The sequence below is a fragment of the Coffea eugenioides genome, chromosome 8, assembly GCF_003713205.1.
Source record: "Coffea eugenioides isolate CCC68of chromosome 8, Ceug_1.0, whole genome shotgun sequence".
NCBI lineage: Eukaryota > Viridiplantae > Streptophyta > Magnoliopsida > Gentianales > Rubiaceae > Coffea > Coffea eugenioides.
In genome coordinates this window covers 617385-637599 of record NC_040042.1, presented here as the reverse complement: position 1 = coordinate 637599, position 20215 = coordinate 617385, and the positions used below count along the sequence as shown (strand labels likewise).

Genomic DNA, 20215 nt, shown 5'->3' with positions numbered 1-20215 from the left:
CCCGGTGAAACGTTTTGGTGTATCCCAAATTCCCAATTGGGCGAATTCCCGTGCATTATACTGAACTTTTGGTCTATTTGTCCAGTGGCCTACATTCACATTTGGCACCCAAAGTTCACATAGCATGAAGCTTCATGTTTATTTTATCTATATTTACAGTTTTCCAAACTTATTTATTTTCCTGGAGAAAATCCAATCCATGGATGCCCCACAGGCTAAGGAAACTGGATGTCTAATATTTCGAGCAACTAATCCCTCAAAATTTCTTGATGACAAAGTTATGTAAGGATTCCTAGCTATCTATGTGTCCAAAAGAACTTTTGTTCTCAAAATATCCAAAAGTAATCAGAAAGCAACGCCCTCAAATTTTGCCTGCAAATTTTATTCTTCTCTTGGAGAGTCAGTTTTTACTCGCATGTGGGCTGGTGCTTCCTTTAGTCCGCTACATGTAGAAAGTGGAACAAAATTATCAACAGCCCTGATGCACTTCCAGTTCCAGCTGCTATCTCAGCAATTTTTCCTACTCGTTTGTTGTTACTTCTTGAAGAACCGATCGAATCAGATGCTGCTAGCAAAGAAATGAAACCAATTGAACTCTGACTAATTGTCGGGATTTTTGTAATTAGAAAAAGATTGAATGAGAATTAAAGGAGCTGAGCTTGATGATGAGAACCTTGAGTAACGTGGATGGCTGAAACCAATATAATGGACCATAAGTGCTTTGAAAAGGGATGCAGCAAGTTCCTCTTCCTGCCCAGTACAAATGTATGTACATCACCGTGTTTGTTACATTTGCCTGGAACGTCTTAACCACTGCTCTATTGGAAATCTTCAACATTAAAATTCACGGCATAACCTTTTCCAATGAACATAAATTTTATTATCTTAGTTTTTTCCAACGAAATTAATCAAGATGTTGTGTGTTGCTTGATATTTTTCATGAAAAGTTGGAGTACCTGGGCGTAAATGTCGAATAAGCGTCTCCCAAGACCTTTCCAGGATTGAGAATCTTCCATTTGCATCTCAGCAAAGTGGATCTCGACATTGTACTTTCCGTTTTTCAGTCCAAGGCCGTCATATCTTAATGAACTCGCTGACAGCCTTGCTGTTTTATATGGCTCAGAATCTAATGTACCTGTGATTTGAGAAACCCTTTGAGTTTGAGCTACAAATTTGGGTCCGTTCGGGTTTGCAATGAAAGCTTCTGAGCTGCTGACTGCCCATTCAGTGCTGGGGCTTGTGTACAAGGAGGCAGCTCCTAATGCTTCTGAACCATCATCAAATTTTATTCCTGCTGCAGAAACTTGTTCTGTGCCTCCACAGTTGATGGAGGATGAAGCTTCAACAACATAATTAAGTTTACGCAACAAATCTATAATTCAAACAATAATATATGGAGAAGTTTCTTTGGTTAGCAATGTTGTTAAAGTCCTTTAGGCGTGGCCTATAATCTCGTGTTATTGCGGTTACCATGTATAATTCAATGACCAAGAAATGTTTAGAGCCTAGATATCATGTCAGCGCACCTCGCATTGCCTTGAAGGCAATTCAGCTTTGCAGTCATTTTCCTGCATCGATCGGAAGAACCAATTTTGGATTATTATCACCTAAACTAGTCGAAAAAAGATTGAGGAAGCTAGAGCATGTTATATTTTACTCACTGTGAGGATAAGACTCAATTGAGTTGCATCTCAGTTTATTATCAATGCTCATTTTAGTTCTGACAAGCAAAACTTGATTAAACAACCGAGTTCTTTGCTAATTAAAAGTTTAAAAGGCTAACCTGTTATGGGAACTGTTGTCATTGATTGAAGTGCCTACAACATACATTCCTGACGCAGAGTAGCAAACTTAGCAGAACTGACTTAGGACACTTTTGTGTGCATGTATAATTGGAACTATCATCAAGTGGAATAGTCACAAAGCAGTGAAGAAGTTGACTTATAATCATCAATGGAGGTGTTAATGAAAATTCGTGCACGTTTGATACTAAAATATAAGCGAGTAGAAAAGTTACTACTGCATTTGAGGAAACTAAACTACTAGACTTCCTTACAAGTCTTCCAGTTTCGCAAGTGCACCAAAGCTGCTTGGAATTTGACATTCAAGACTAGTTCCTTCCTTCAAGCTAGCCTCCTGTTATTGGAAACTGATCAGCTAGAGATTCACTAAAACATGAGACCCAATTTTAGGAAGGAAAAAGGGGAAAGTTCAATGTGAACCAAAGGAACTAAAATGGAAAGGGAAAACACATGCCACAGCATAGAGGACTGTGATGGTTAGCAATATCGGCCGATTCCGATACGAATTGGCAGAGTCATAATTGGAACGGAAGGAATCGGTACGATACCGATCTCGAATCACGGATGTTACCATATCTGTGGCGACTTGCTCTGACTCAGTCGATATTGGCCGATTCGAATCCGTGATATATTGTATCGGGCATATATCCAAGTCAACTCGGAATTGACTCGAATATTTTTTCAGATTGTACTTTTTTTGGTATTTTCTAAATTTAGTAATTTTTTAAGATTTTTTTGAAAATTTTTATATGTTATAATGTGTGTATCACTCGATATTCAACCGATATATCATGAAGGATGTGGAATAACTAAGACTACGATGCGACCACGACCAGCTACGGCAAACCATGGTGAGAGCTGCAAGACTTTCCAGGAAATCAGGGGGGCTTTCCTGTAAATCTGTTTTCTGACGCCCACCAGCAAGTTGCAAAAGACATGGTTGACTTTGACTTTTGACTTTTTCCCTCCATTATTCAGGACTTAGCTTGATGCAAAAGTTCAGTCATATAATGTACGAAGGGAATTCAGCTTTGAGAGTTCTTGTGGAGTGGGTCCACTTAGTACTCCACTCCTATCAATGTACCTAGTTGATCAAGGATCAGACTATAAAATGTGAGGATTAAATGTCTTTTTTATTTTCAAATTTCGAGTAAAAGAAAATGAATATAGATGAAAAATTAACAATTTTTTTAAACTCATGTATATATCTATTTGATTTCACTTGAGCAGTATGTAATATATCTCTATTTGATTTCACATGCTATTCGTACTGTTCAAGTGAAATCAAATAGATGTATATATGGATTTAAAAAAAATTATTCACACACATGATCAATAAAAGATGAAAAAACTCATTTTGAAAAATGTGAAGGATGAAAAAATTCATTTTATGAAATGTAAGGGACGAAAAAATTTATTTTATGAAATGTGAAGGATCATGAATCGAATTATATAAAATTTAATTTGACAATTTTGCCCTTAAAATATGATCACGTGCAAGGCACGTGGTGAATTCCGACAAAAAACTAGTCAAAAACCTAAGTAGGGACCAAATTTGACCAACGTAAATTTATAAGGGATGTAAAATTACATTTTTAAAAGTGAGGGACAAAAAAAGTTATTTTGCAAAATGAGAGGGATGTTTTGAACGATTTTCCCTTATAATTTATTATAATTCTTGTAGAACACTTACAGCTGCCCTAAGGAAGTTAATCTTCCCAGCTCTGTTGGTAACAGTCCATGGAAATTGTTTGAGCTAAAACTTCTGATATAACAGAAAAGGAATGGTCTAAATACTTCTAAGGCTCAGTCGTATTAAGTATGATGAAAAGAGGAATCGCAATAAAAGAAAATGCTTGCATGGATGCCAACTACCAGACCAGTGAAGTTCTTATGCAAATCAAGATTTCAAACTAATCTGCTTTGAATATGAAAGTTCTCATCAGTTTGAGCGACAGTAACAAGCATTGCATCTTCGACAATTGACCAATTTCAGCTGGGATGGAACCACTGAGTACATTCAGTCCCAAATTCCTACAATATGTTGCACTCGATTGAACATGCAGTGTCATTTCTAAGTCACACGGCTATGCAGGAGGAAGTGAAGTAAATTTTCCAAATAGGCTAAAGATCACTTACAAGTCCATGAGCTCTTTTAGCTGAAAAAGTTGCTGTGGAAGTTCACCAGAAATATCCAGAGCATAAATTTTCCTAAATGATATGAGGATCAGACGTCTCCGTTAAAGAATAAAACAAAAAAAAAAAAAATTGTGGATGATGAACTGACAATTGAGTTATATGGCAGACAGTGGCAGAACATTCACAAGCAATCCTGGGATTTGCTGCGTCTGGTGCCCAAGTAGCATTCTTGGTGCAGGGATCAATCCTAGTCATATTCAACTTGGTTTGCAAGTTCCAATGATCAAGAATCTTGTTCACAGCAACCGCTATCCAATAGTACGAGGCATACAATAAAGTTTGTGAAGTGCTCAATTGAGAACTTTAGACTAACTAGCCAGCTATATAAAGGGAACAACTTTTTTTTTAAAAAAAAAAAAGAAAAGAAATGATGATGAACTGGGAAAAACCCTTCATTTGGGTCAGTGGTTGGCTGGGCAAAGATCAGCTTTAGCATAAAAAGAGAGAGAGAAAAAAAAAAAGAAAAAAGAACAAGCTTCTTAAGAATTCCATGGTTGGATGAAAAAAAAAAAGAAGTCGTGGCGCCAAAGTATTCATGAGCATGAACTCTCGTGGATGGTAGTAGTGATTGAGAAACTCTAGCAGTAATCAGAGTGAAGCCAAGCCATGCAATTGAAGAACCAAAATGGTTTGTATTGCAAAATGGCAAAAGTGACTAGTCTAGAGATGGACATAAGCAGATTGTAAGTGGCGCAGAAGTAAAGAAAATACTGAACAGACGTTGATGATGAAATGGAAATGTTGTTGCTGGATATGACTTTTGAACTTCCATTTCTTGCTCTTGATTGTGAAAGTTTGATTTTGTACTATTCCCAGGGACAACAAAAGCCACGGTGAAAGCTGAATGACATCATATATGCCTGCCAATGTGTTTGCTTTCTTTGAGTAAACAAGAACGACAGCATGCGTAGACTCAAAATTCCTGGAGTTGTGCCTGTGAGATCAATCAGTCAGAATTATCCCTTTCACACTTCAACCCCCTTCTAGAAGAATAGCAATTAATCTCTCAATTCAAGCAAGATGAATAGAATTCTTGTTTTTATACGAGACCACTTGCTATTTTGTGCTGTTTTCCATGAGCCATCAGTGTACGGACTTTGTTGAGATATGCAACTTTTCCTACATATTTTGCTAGATTATGTTTGATATCAAAATAATTTAGTTATTAGAAAAATAAGGATATTTGTTAACAAAAGATCATGTTGGTTTGTTAACAGATATTTTAGATAAGATTTGCTAGTAGAAGGAGATTATATTTTGTTGAGATTTCTAGGATAATTGTTAGTTGGATATTTTGCTAGTTTGTTTCATGTAATCACTATAAATAGTGAGTTGATGAATGTAGAACAATAAGCTCATTTTCTACCTTCAATACAAGTCTCTTATAAGCTTTTTTTGCAACACTAAGGTGTTGTTTCTTAGTTCATGCCCCAAAAAACCAACAAAGTGGTATCAAGAGCCTATATCTTAAGGGCCTGAGTTTTTTTTAGAGTGATGCATTGGTGAGAATCTTTTATAAGTTCAAAGCCATGACAGGAAAGAACTTTTTGTCAAATATTTCAACTTTTGGTGGTGAAACTTACCAAATTTGGGTCATAAAATTTTGGACTTATTTGGTAGTCAATGATCCACGGGATATGGTGGAAACGAATTTTGTTTCATCAGCATTTGAAGAGCTGATGGATATACAAATTAGAGACCACAGAGTTGCAGTTAGACAGAGATCCAAGGCCAGCATTCACATATCAGTTTTTTATGCCGTTTTCACAAGGATAATGGCTGATGATTTGATTGAGAATAAATTATTCTCAATTAAAATAGAAAGGAGAAGTTTCACTATGAATTGGTCAGATTTTGACAATTCTAAAGTGGAACATGATGATGAAATCAAGAATCCAGATCCTGAAAAAATTCAGGAGGAGATCATTGATAAGTCAGGAGATATCAGATTGATTCCTGATATTTATCAAGATTATAACATTTCTGTTTTTGGGTCTACAGATTTTGATGGTGATGGCAAAATGAAGAATCATGCAAAATTTCATATTTTCTATATAGGTTCAAACATCGTCAAAAGATGTTCCATTTTAAACCTATGAGAAGGTTATTTGGAAACATTAAAAAAAAATCATCTTTTATGTGGAGTTTGGCATGAGAAGACAAAAGAAGAAGTTCATTGCAAGGCTAATCATCAATTGCAGAATTTCTTACAAAAGTCTCGTCCAAAACAAGATTCAAAGATTTGAGAAGACAATTCAAAATCTGCAGCAAAAGTGGCAAGGAGGAGTGTTGAGATATGCAACTTTTCCTACATATTTTGCTAGATTATGTTTGATATCAAAATAATTTAGTTATTAGAAAAATAAGGATATTTGTTAACAAAAGATCATGTTGGTTTGTTAACAGATATTTTAGATAAGATTTGCTAGTAGAAGGAGATTATATTTTGTTGAGATTTCTAGGATAATTGTTAGTTGGATATTTTGCTAGTTTGTTTCATGTAATCACTATAAATAGTGAGTTGATGAATGTAGAACAATAAGCTCATTTTCTACCTTCAATACAAGTCTCTTATAAGCTTTTTTTGCAACACTAAGGTGTTGTTTCTTAGTTCATGCCCCAAAAAACCAACAGACTTTGAGTCCAAAAGCATTTTTGATGCCAAAAGGTTACTGTCAAGAACCAGTAAATGGACCGGATTTAGCATTTTGAGTCCAAAATATTTCAAGATTCCGAAAGCCTAACAAAATGAAGCAGTTAACAAGTGCTTCAATGACAAAACGATACTTAAGTTTTACATAATTGAAGCTCTTAAGTGTACAAGTAAACGAGACAGGGCCTTAGTTGTTGCATAATTTTCTGCTAATTAATAGATAATTAAAAATGTGTTCATTAAGAACGTAAGAATTTTTTTTTTTGTAAAAAACAGCAATCCAAACAAGGGTTTTTTAAAATGACAGAAGAAGAGTTTTCAGAACGTGCAATATTAAGAGTACTATGTCAAATACTTAAAGATTTCAAGGGTTTATTTAGGCTTTAATCGGCAAATGAGGGAAAGCAACATCAAGATTGAGCATTCCTCTTTCCTTTTTCATCATTAGAACAACTATTTAAGAACAACGAGGATGAGAAATACATTTAACTATGGGCTAGGGGAAAATTTTATATCGTCCAGAACAACTGCTAAACATGTCTAATAGTTGTTCTCGAACCAATGAAATTAGTTCCATGTTCATATATATAAAGATCCCATCCCAATTTCATGTGCATACATTTGGATTGAGCATTATTTCCCCAATTTTATTTGCTAACATCATCATTACAATTTCCAATACATCTTTTTATCTTCCCAATTACCTTTTTATCTCACATACATCACATTACAAAAAGTGTTACAGTAGAAATATCCCAAATAATTTACAATCCAAATGTATGCACATGAAATTTTTGTATTAGTCCTAAACCAACTATTAGCAGTTGTCAGAACTTTTCTACTGATTGAGAACCAACTACTAGCCTAGTAGTTACTTCGTACCAACATAAAACTTCTCATGGATCAGGATTGTACTGTGTCAGATATTGTTTTTGGGGATTTAATGAAGATACTTGATATTTTTTACATGGATGTAAAGATTCAAAGATGTCATGCCTGCACCTGCATATGGTAATTGGGACTAGGGAATTCATGTCAAGATCAAGAGTAGGAGATAAAGACGTTGGTCAAAATGATCAAGCTGATTTAACTCCATCCAATTCATCAATTCATGAAGTCTCTCAACCATTTTCTGGAAATAATTTCACGCGTGCTCGGCAACTAGTACATCAGACAAGTCTTTCAATTTCCGCGTTGAAAGCCAGGCGGTGGTCGCAGTACTAGTGCTATTCATTTATTTGCTGAATCGGGCCCCATGCAATACAACTGTAGTAGCATTACAATACTAGTCTGTATAAGTAATCCACCCCCCCCCCCCCCCCCCCCACAACAAAAACACCCACAAAACATTTTCAAGGCATCAATTATTCTTCATTTGCCAAAGACAATAATAATATTGAGCGTGTAGGAGTGGAATTTTTATTCTGTTTGACCTAATCGTGTAAAATGGCTGGCGTCCAAGCAGCCCAAGCGAAAAAACTGACTGAAGTTGGACCGGTCAACCTAAGTGATCAGGCAATGATTTAATGCTAACAAGGAAATTCTCCAAGAACTCTCAATCCCCCGGTGGAATAGGGCAAAAATAGTAGTAGCTTCTTTTTTCCCTTTTCCTTTTTAATGGGCTCTGCAATGTTGATTTTCATGCATTATAGCATTCAGATTCGTATCCTATGGATTGAGAATTTTTGTGAAAAACTATTTTTATTTGTGGGATCTACAGAAAAGAATTTCAAATGCAACTCTAAAAACACACATCTCAAATACAATTAAATACACTTAAAAATTAAATAAATAAATAATTGATACACTCTTCGTTCTTTCGACACTGCCACTCACCACACCCCACCATCGCCGCTACCTCCTCCCTCCTCTCTCCTCTCTTTTTGTCTCCTTCTTCTCCTTCCTCTCACTTCCTCTCCGTCCCTCACCCCTTTTTCTCTATTCCTTTTCTTCCCTCCCTATTGGGAGCCCCTTCCTCTACCTTCCCCTTTTTGGTCGTGACTAGAGCTCCCTTTGGACTAGATTTGAGAGCTCTGGCTGCGACTAGAAAAGGAGGAAGGGAGGAGGGGAGGGCTCCAGTGGAAAGGAAGAGAAGTGAATGGGAGGAAGGAGAAGGAGAAGGAGAAGGAGAAGGAGAAGGTAGAGTATAGGGAGAGGGAGGAGAAAGGAGGGATGGGGTGGTGGCAATGATGGATGGCAGTGATAAGCTGTGATATTTTTAATTTTAAAAAAATCTCAAAAGAATTTTTCATTCTAAAAGTATTTTAAAATATCTACTCAAGAACACCTCCAAAAACACTGAACTATTTACAATAAAAGTTTTTTATGTACACTACTACAGTAAAAATTTTGAAAAACACTTTAAAAACACCTAATCGGCCTAAACATAGGTGAAAAATTAAATCAAATTACCAAAGCCCACCTATCAATTTCACTCGGAAGATTGTGAAATTGATCATCTCACTAGGAGCAATTTTTTCCCCCCACCTTTTAATCTCATGATTATAAAAGCATTACCCAATATCTCTAGTTCCTTTGACCTTTAGCTTATCATTTTTACTACCATACAAAGCTCTCATCGACGAAATATATTATACTCATAGACTTCTCAGGAAAAAAAAATGCACAATTTATCTAGCATCACCTACATTAACATTTTTTTTTCCTAAAAATGCAAATTAGCTCATGATTTCGAACATAAAAACCGACTTCTTTCCATTTTGAATGGTAATTTATTAGGATTAATTTTATATACACTGATACTGACGGTATATACACTGTCAGCATTGCATGAATAACAGTTATATGAAATTTGAATTTGAATTCCAACTTTTATTCATGTGTCATTAATCGTGTAAACACTGGCAATATATATAAAATTTACTCAGATAATTAACCTTAAAATTCAAAACATTCATGACTCATTTATTTTACTCTATGAGGAAAGTTGCCACCAAAAAATAACTTTTGGTGAAATTTATTTTCTTATCACTAGAATTCAATTTCGGACAAGCCTGCTTAATTAAAGAGATTTCTCACACATTCACACACATCTAGCTAGTCCACCTCTTACAAAACAAACAAGAGAAACGTTGTGCGACAAGGCTATATATATATATATAGCTAGTACATAGTAGTAAAACTTCTTATAATTCTGAAAAATAAAAATAAAAAACCCAAAACAAATTACAGAATAGATAGCAAGTTCTCCAACCACTTTCAAATCTTTGCACTGCTGCTTTAATCATCGCCTTTCCTAGCTTGTGTCTGACAATATTCCAATCTTTCCCCTCCTACTCCATCAACTCCTTCGTTTCAGTAATTCAATGCGTTGCACAGACTCCACGAATATTCTGCAACACAATTGGATCCCAACCCATCACACAATTATCTTTAATCAACACTGTAAAGACTCCAACTTTAATCAGTAAAAGTTAGTTAAACTTTCATTAGTACTTCTGCCCCCCATCTCAACCAATTCATTAGAAAATTGACTGATCAGGGCTCACCGGTTGATATAATTCTTGTAACTGTTAGTGTAAATTCGTACAATTTGGATGTAAATTTAAATTTGTTAACTCGTGCGACGACATTGGCGATTATATTAATACCATACAAGTTTACATCAAATGTAGTCGTAATTACATGAACCGCTTTGAACTAGACATAATTCCAGCCATGTTGCCCAACCCTCTTCACTGTCAAAGAGATTGAGATTGATGCATAACTGGATGTGATCTTTCAGTTTTTCAGGATTAATTCTTGATTGCAGCATGACTAATGAACGGTCAGTTTTAGACTACTGTTCAATGTGACATGCTTCTGCCTTCAATTTCCCACCAAGCAAATATACTTGTTTCGGGTAAGAGCCAAAAAGTTCCTCAATTAAGAAGAAAGGGAAGGAAAAAAGAAAGAAAGCCATTTGTATGATCTTAACTACATAAGACAGAAAAAATAAAGCGGCTAAGAGTATACAGTACATACTGCCATGGGACATCTCCTGCTAGGAGCCAGTCTCCTTCTTTGTCCAGGTACGAGAGAATATAAGGTCCATCATCTTCATCACCATTTCTGTCTGTGCATCAAGCAAAACTCATCTCATTAATCCATAGCTAGATAGATAGATAGATATCTGCAAATTTCCAAGGCAAAATAGCCACACAAAAAAAAAAAGACAAGTCGTGGGAATGACTTTAATGCTTTTGAGACTTACACTTGGCAAACATGTTGTGCACGGCATTGGTGAGGGCTTGATAAGAGTCAAAGAGAGTTAAATCAATCTTTCTTCCTATGATGACCCCCTCCATCTTCACCTTCACAAATACCGAGTTTCTAACACCAGCCCTCTCCAGTGCTCTTTCCTGGCGGCCACCACGGAGAAATTTCTTCCTCCACGATTTTATAGGTGGCCAACCCACTATTTGATCATGGTCGTCCTCATCATTCTTGCTGTGAAAAATTTAGTCAAACACTAGGAGTCGATTTGTGTTTGTTCTAAAATTTTCGTAATTGTTAAACATGCTTTATTTGTCAACATTCAAGCAAAATTGAGGTTAACTAGCCACAATACCTAAGACCTTATTCAAATACAAATAGAAGCAACAGCTAAACATGCATCCCATGTCACTGGAATGCACATAGGCATTTTCTTAAAGCTACATTTATGTTCATCCAGTTTACGAAAGTCTATACTCGTATATGTTAAAGTTCTACACATTTTTATGTATCAATTCTCTTCAGAGAAAGAAAAAATACTTTGAAATTTTCCTTTACTACTTAATTTCAACCCAAAAAAATCAGAAAATATGTGATTGAATTTCTCAAGCAAAATTAGCTAAAAGGAACTTTTACTTGGCCTGACGTATATTATATATAAAAAAATTCCCACTTACATGTCCAAAGGGCTAAAGGGCTCTCTCTCTTGCTCTTCCCCATCTTCATCATCGTTTGGCTGCCGGCCGTTCCATACCAGCAAAGAAAGCGTCTTGTCTTCACGAAATGCCTCAGAAAAACTGCGCTTTTGTGTGATCATCAGGTTCTTGAATTCGATCAGATCTTTAGGTTGTTGTTGTTGTTGTTGTTCTTGGAGCTGCAGTGCATTCTTATTGATGTTTAGGTCGAAACTTTTATTGGGGAAATGGACCGATGAAACTGAAAGAGCAAGTCCTAGTTCTAGTTCCATAATGCTATAGTATTAGGACTACTACTGTACATAAACGAACAAATCAACACACCTATTAAAATATACACAAAGCTCAAATATATGGGGCTTTTGTCTAAAGTGATCAGTTACTCCTAGATATCTATATTTATATATACCAGGCCTAGTGCTATATGGAGCTTTGCTTTGAAGTCATCCAAAAGCTTGTATATATAGAAAGTTGACTTGAGCTACTTAGATTATAGGAAAAAAAAGAAGAAGAAGAATTAGAGGAAATTAGAATTGGAAAAAGGAGCATATGTTGTCGGTCTGGAAAGAGAAGAATAGAAGGACACCATTGAAGTTGGGTCGGGGAAAAGAGGAGCAATGATATTGACAGCAGAGAAAAGGGGCGAGCTACCGTCTCTGGACCGCTCAGTCCGGACTCCAGACTCTCACCAAAGTCGTAGCCCACCTTGTCTGTCTGTCCCATTGTTACCTAACCTGGAGGTCTCATTTCTCTTCTACTTGTTCTACTGGTTTTTCCTTTTTTCCCCCCCTCTCTGCATCTGCATGTGTGCGTAAACATGCACTATCATAGTATTTGTCTACTATTTGTTTTGAAGTTTTCCAAGGCTCATGGTTTTCTTTTCTCCCTGCATAACTCAACTGACTAACAACCTTATTCTACTCGATAATCTTTTATTACGTACAGTAGTTGATTAATTTGCTTACTCTCGCAATTAACGACAGTGCATCTACTAATCAAAAGACTGTCTGAAGTTGTTCGGATGCTAAACTAAATTAATAGTATCTACAACCTTATTCATGCATGATGGAAATATTGTCATTGTACTTCCCAGAAGTAAAATACACTGCTACCATTTGTTTCTTTATGAAACAGCACAAATTTTCCATCCCTCTTTATTCATAATGCAGAAAAGAGTATATTTAGGTACTCGGTTCTATATGCCCCGCGTGAATGGTCCAGCGGCAACGCCTCGCACCAGTGACCCTTGAGGTCACAAGTTCGAGTCTCCGCTACGCTGGATTCCTCCGTGCACTCAACGTGTTCGGGTCGGGTTGGGGCGCCGGGTCCGGGCCGCAGGGGATTAGTCGGGCCCCGTAAGGATTGACCCGGACACCCCTGTATCGACAAAAAAAAAAAAAAAAAAGGTACTCGGTTCTATATATGCTACGCTTGGGCACCACTTAAAGTTATTTAATGCCAAATCCATTAAATTCACCAAGTGAGAATATCCGAATGAGATGTAACTTTTAAAATCACAATGCATGTAATATGCTTCTTCTCTATTAGTTGAACGGTTTTGTCTAACGGGTGCCCAACCCGTTAAGATATATTTCAGGTACTAATATTTTTGAAAATATAAGATTAATTAGGGAAACTAAATAAATAAAAGAGAAGATAGGTAAGATTAAATAGACAAATCATGTAAATGCAAGAGAGGATAATGATTGCTGCTAGTATGTGTGTATATATATATGATAGATTATGTGAATATTAGATGTGTTAACGAATATCCTAAAGTGATTCATAAGAAAAACCCTTAGTTTATTTAATACCGCGTGGTGAAATCGATTAGTCCAATCTTCTTAAGTGGCGCCTTGCAGTATTTTTGGACAAGAGGAGTTATTCCTTGAAAATGCTAACCTTGTAATCATCGTCGGTACATTGAACAATATAAGGCTGAAGAGATAATTTTTTTTTAAAATTGAGCGATCATTTTCATTGCTTTGAACAAGTGTCTTCGGGAATTCAAGATTAACCGATGTGAACGTGGACACTACAATTACTTTCTAGAGAATAAAGTGAAGAAGGTGAACCCCATCTTCACTCTTTTGCTGTAAGATTTGGAATAAAACAAGGTGGGAAACATGTCACGTAACTTTTTTAGTTGCAAATGGGTTAAAGTTACAAACTTTGACTAAACGACACTAATGTTGATTAGTCTTTTCCTTTGCTAGAGATGAGAGCTTATGGAAAGGAGCAGCAGCCAATATGATCATCTTTTCTAATGTCACCTAACCTTGTGTTTTTGTCGTTGGTTGCTTTCACAATCCCACTTGTTACAAAATAAAGATGATGGTAGAAAAGATAGAATTATTCATTGAAGAAGTAGATTGGAAGTTAGAAAGGGACTCGTAAAATTGAAAGCTGCAAGTGCAAGAGTGTCCTCGCTAATTAAGTTGATTTTTTTTTTTTTTTGGGTAACCCGGAACATGCTCCGACTCGAACCCTTAGGACCCGAGAGCCGACACACCAAATCGGAGGAGTGCGCCACGACCCCACACAGCGACTCCGTGCGAGTCACGGGAGTTCAATTTTAGGGTAAGATTCAAACTCAGGGCCACAAGGGTCCTTAAGAGTCCGTTTACCGCTGGAACACCCCCGTGAGGGCTAATTAAGTTGATATTGTTAACAAGGAAAAAGAAAAAAACAGTTTGGTTTTTTCTTGTTGGTTTTTTTTTTCTTTAAAAAAAAGGGAAGGGGTACTATAGGAGGACAATCTAATGCAAAATATTTTTGGTCCAGAGTGCTAATAAGTACTACTAATTACTTGTTAACTTTTTAAGATTGTGTTGTTGTTTAAGTGTAAACACATGATAGGAAGGCAAGAACAAAACACACTCCTCAACACTTTTAATGATTTCAAACGTACAAAGGTTTTTTGTTTGAACGTAACTTTGTCATTTGAACTATGATAACTTGTTGGCAACATATGCTTGATTTTCAACATGTTCAGCTTGTCGGCGGATGGCCATCAAGCACGCCATGACTAAGCAGCCCCCGCTGATCTGCATTTCAAAAGCTTCCATGATGCTGCAAAAGCTAAACTGGTATTCCGGCTAATTAAAACATTCTCTTCATCTTCTAGATCATTATAGATAATTATGCAACTTCCAAATCATCATCTTGATTTAAATATTACTCGATTCGTTTTGTCGGATTTTCCTTGAACATTTCTGCACAAATTATTGGAAGGAGGAGTGGAGGGTGTGCGTTGGGGGGAATGGCCCTGGACAAACCACCCAACAATAACAAATATACGTTTGTTACGTGTTTCTTACTTCTCTCATTTGATCCATACACCGGGTGGATAAGCATGTGTGTATATTAATGATCTATTACCAGAAAGAATCAGAATATAATCTTTGCTCCGTAACAATTGCATCATCAACTATTATGACTGCAGACTGCGAGGAGCTAGCAAATTATGCAGTGCGTTTCGTAGTTAACGCGTACACCGTTAGGAAATTGACTTAATTTCTTTTAGGCAAATTTCTTGTTTTGTGTGGAACTAACTAGTTTCCTAATTGGTTTTAATTACTTGAAATAGTAGTCAAAGAAATTTTCTGTTTTGTTTATGATTAAAAGTTATTTCCTATGATGTACAAGTCTAGGAATTAGAATTGATTTTCTGTTGTTATTTGATTTTTTTTGGTCAAATAATTTATTCTCTATAAATAGGTGGGTTGGCATACTACAGAAGACACACACAAGAGGTGACACGTAGCCTTATACATGGGGTGTGAGAGAGGGTTCTTGGGAGATGAGAGATAGTATACAAGGGTTGGGTTTGAGTTCAAATTGTATTCTTGTATATGGTTTTCCTCTCATAATAAAGAACGGGTTTCTCTCCATGGACGTGAGCTCAATGATGGAGTTGAACCACATACGTTAAAGATTGTGTGTCATTTATCTTTCGTGCTTGTGACTTGTTTGCCATTAAATTGTTGTGTACTTGATATCTCAATAGTTGTTTGTTCCGCGCTTAGATCCTGTCAAATAGCAAACGCGGATTAAGTGAACAGTTTATCACTTATTTTTTTAAACGAAGCAAGTTTTATCTAGAAAATTCGGTGACACTTCATTGATTCTAAGCCATGTTGTATTTTTTTTTTCGTTATCAAATGCATGCATTTGAACAATCTTAACCCATTAAATTGAAGCGTTAGATTGAATTATCAAACAGGACCTTGGTAATTAACACGGTAAATAAATCCCAATGTTGTACATTGGATCCATCTAATCTAATGGAGTACAAAATGGCAGTAATTGAGGAGGAAGGGACGGAGGACAAGGAGGCAGAGGAGTGGTTTTAATGGTCAGCTCGTGAAGTTCACGTGGCGGGGGGGTGTTGAATACTTGAATGTGGGGGCAGGGCGATAGGACAATGGACACGGGAGTCCCAGAAGTTCCATAGTTGTTGGGCTTCAACACCTACAATCAACCACTTGCTCATCACCATTTAACACGATCAGTCTCATCACTGCCGTTGGTTTGCACGTGTGGTGGATCCCCAACGGCTCGGCATTGTCCCTATTCATCAGTAGAGTAGAAAGCTCTTGTGAATTCCAACCCACCCACAGCTCAGTGAATCCGGATCCAACTCACTCACTATCTATCAAACTATATGTGCACTCAAGATCCAGTCCATATTACATCATGCACGTTCTGTTGGATCAGCTGGGAGCTTGCCATGTTTTCAATCGCATCCAGAACTGTCAAATTCACCCTCTTTTGCTCCCCGACATCATAAACTGAAGATACATAGAAATGTTGCAGATGTAGATATGCTGTAATTTTATGAGTTCATCATATATACTATCAATTATTCTCATTGCAGACTGCTTGAAATGACTTATCATCTATTCATTGAATACAAATTTGCGCATTTCTTGAAATGAAATAGTTGGTGGTAGAATCATAATGTACGTGAACCTTGATCACATTCAACAGCTATATACGCTTCTAGCTAGCTAGGTTCGACGAACCGGCAACTCTACTATCACTGGCAAATCTCTACCTCTGCTGGGGTCGAGAATGATATGGCTAGATGACACAGCAAAGCGAATAAATTGCTGTGTGTTTCTTGATCTTCGGTTTGTTTTTTCCTACTGCAAGTCAAAGTTACATATGCATCATGGGGTAGACGGACCAAGTCTCAACAGTTGAATTAATCCTTTAACTTTAGTTTCATCGACAATTCAATAGTTTTCTTGGTTTCTTCCTGGCCTTAGCCCTTCTTGGCTTTACAATTCAGTAGTTCCACTTTCTCAATTGTTTAACCCTTCTTAGCTAGCCCACCATTTGTGAACAACTGACTGCTGCATCACTCTGATATCCGAAATTATCTTTCCTTTCCTTTCCTTTTCTGTAGGACCCTGTGGCAAAGAAGCATAAGAGATAACAATATGCTCTTGTCCCAACAATATATCCAAGAGGTCCCCCCCCCCCCCCCCAAAGAACCCCAAAATTCAAGAAATCATATTGCCCTCCAACTAAAAGCAACTCATTGAAGAATTATAGGGACCTTAATCTTCAGGATAAGAGTTTGGTTGAATCCCGAATGAAGTTCGAGTCTGAGGCGATAGGAGTTCAAAGTATCATAATCTTCTCAAGTCATTTTCAGGACAGATGTCACTGGAAAGATCACTCTCTCTCAACTTTCACCAATTAATGGCCCAACCCCATTTTATATATCTAGCTAGTAGTATCTTCCTTCCATATGGGCACCATCTTTCGAGTTTCATGAGCAGCAGCAGCAGTGGCAAACACACGTGGGGGTCTGTGGAGATTTGAGTAACATTGGCAGTTTTCCATTGATACCATGATGTTGATCCCCCCCAGATTTATTGCCTTGTATCTAGATAGGGCCATAACATCTTTCGTATCATAAACTAGCTGCTTTCTATATATCCTTGATGCTTGATTTTTTTTGGGTGCATGGCCGGCTTCTATATTCACCTTGAGGACGATATGTATCATTCCATCTTTGACCAAGAAAAAAGCAAGAACATCATAGGCACCTTTAGGCTAGTAGGTGTAGCCCAATGTTTCCTTTACTAGGGAAATCCAGAAATGGCTCAGCAGGCAGCATGTCGAGCCTTTGAACAAGAGGGCTGGGGCTGTACCCATTATTTCGTGAAAACAGAATGTGCATGCGAGCTTTTTGATCTTTGTTGATTTTGATTTTTCATTGGTTTTGTGTTGTAATTTTCGGAATTATTAGGTTCATGAATCAAGGTTTTTAGTTAAGATTCATTTCATTATAGTGATGGTTAGTATGCTAACTTTTACATCATGTTTCCAATATTCCAATGCATGCCAAGAAATGTAGTGATGACCTGCAGACAACAGTGTTCCATTTGTGACTCAGACCGATCAATATGCATTGAATTTGATGTCAAATGGATTCCATTCATCCTGCAACTAGCACAGAGGAGAGATATGAACGTCTATATATATATATATATATATATATATATATAATTGCCTTGAGTATCAACAGATGGGGTTTCCTTCTTTTGTAGACCCCCATCCTAAATTAAAATATACAATTCGAATAACGCCATGTAATTTCAACTAAGGGTGCAAACGAATCGAGCCGCTCGCGAGCGGCTCAATACAAGCTCAAGTCGAGCTCGATCAATATCGAGCTCGAGTCAAAGTCGAGCTCGAATTCGAGCTCAAAATATTAAACTCGTTAGCTCGCGAGTTCGAGTATATATATATATATAATTTTTTTTTTATTTTAATAGTAAAATTATATAAATATCCTTAATATTTTATTATTTATTAAGAAAAAATATTGAGTTTGTTTGGATGATTTATTTGAGATAATTACTGTAACACTTTTTGTGATGTGATGTGATGTATGTGAGATAAAAAGGTAATTTGGAAGATAAGAAGGTGGTTGAAATTTGTGAAGTAAATTTTTTTATTTAAAATCAAAGTTGTCCAAACAAACCCATTATTTTATTTATTTATTTTTTAAAATAAAATAATTATTTTTATTTTTTCGAGCTCGAGCTTCAAAATTGTCAGCTCATCAAGCTTGAGCTCGAGTTCGAGTTCGATGAAATTAAGTCAAGGCTCGACTCGGTTTGGCTCGTTTGCAGCCCTAATTTCAACACAACTTGCATATATATATATATATATATTTTAAAAAATAAACTTTAGCATCATTTTACAACATGTACAAATTATTGCAATAAATAAAATTACAACTCATAGAAAAAGAAAAAAAAAACATGTACTGCAATGTTCCGATTGCACTGTCTCAAACTCTCTTGACACATGTACCTTATCAGCTACAAAAGCAACAAACAGCCCCTGGCCCGTCCCCTATCCTCCTTCGTCTTTGCCTGCAATCGGAGGAGCAAGAACATTGCGCCGACGGCATAGTTTGGATGGTGACTTGGTTAAAGTGCCAAATTAACTGATAATCCTACCTATGAAGTCGTGAATTTTGTTTACGTACATCGAAAAATGGATTATACCAATCTAACACAATTACAATTGCCCCAAAATGGATTTACCTTAGTTTACATTCGAAATCATAGGTAAACTACTGATTCATAAATGACACGAATTCAAAGCATGGCAAAATAAAATCTAGAATTTTAAATTTCATTTTTTCTTCCCCGCAATATCTTTTTTTCCTGGGAGTTTTCATGCATTTCATTGGCAAAAAAGAAAAAGAAAAAAAATCATCGGATGGTTATGAAAAGAATGACACACCATCTTTAGATGGATTTGAAGTCCCATTCGAGATCCATTCGTGAAAAGAGCACAAGTGTAAGTGTTCTAGACTTGTATACATACGAGTAACAATGCAGACTTTTATCTCATTAGGATTGAATGCTCTCATTTATGGTCTGAGGACGATTCTACGTGCAGATAAATGACACAAATATTTGGTTCTAAAGCTTGGCCATGAACTTGTGTTCCTTAGGATTGAAGTAATTAAAAACAGAAGAGGAACAAAATTTCCCAGTTTGAGGCTTCCTTAAAACATGGACGAAAGAGAATCGCATTATTCACCATATCACATCTCGGATCTAATGAAATAGGATGAATTGAGACGGTGTAATTATCTTGAATATATTAACATTTCTTTATTTCCCCGATCGTCTGAAACGGACAAAAGAAAGATCTTCTTGTTTCTTCACTAATTTTTTATCTCTAGTCGACCTCTCAGTAGAATTTAAATCCAAATGAAGTTCTGGCCATCTATCCCACTAAAAAAAAAAAGAACGAATGAATTTTGTAGGATTTTTTAGAAATTCTTTGATTTCTTTCAAAAGCAGCTAATTAATCATCTACTTCTCATGTTCCGCGTGAATAGCCGAGACATTGAGGAATAGCCATAATGGCATTTTGGGAATCGGCCTGACCCGGTCTCTGTTCGTTCCGTTTGAAGGAAGGAAGGAAGGAATCAATATTCTTTCTTTCTTTTTTTTTTTTGGTAAGAATCTTTCTTTCTTTTCCTCGTTGAATCTTCACCCCTCATCCCCTATGTCAAAGCAGAAACCAAATTGGGCTTTGAGGCCCCAGCGAAACAATTACAGTACTTATGGACCAACTCCACTGCCAAAAAGGCCCAAAATTAGTGA

General features: G+C 36.6%; 1 protein-coding gene across 1 annotated transcript; it reads right to left on the bottom strand.

Annotated features, from left to right (window-relative positions):
* Positions 1–434: 434 nt before the first annotated feature.
* LOC113779366 (probable LRR receptor-like serine/threonine-protein kinase At1g56130) lies at positions 435–11991 on the bottom strand. Its single transcript, XM_027324934.1, is given in 16 exon segments — positions 435–565; positions 674–704; positions 707–827; positions 913–1372; positions 1784–1817; positions 3496–3526; positions 3765–3836; positions 3942–4013; positions 4090–4251; positions 4394–4476; positions 5047–5120; positions 9961–10007; positions 10639–10725; positions 10864–11103; positions 11547–11709; positions 11779–11991. Coding segments are annotated over 16 exon segments (1866 nt in total). The 5' UTR covers positions 11837–11991.
* Positions 11992–20215: the final 8224 nt, after the last annotated feature.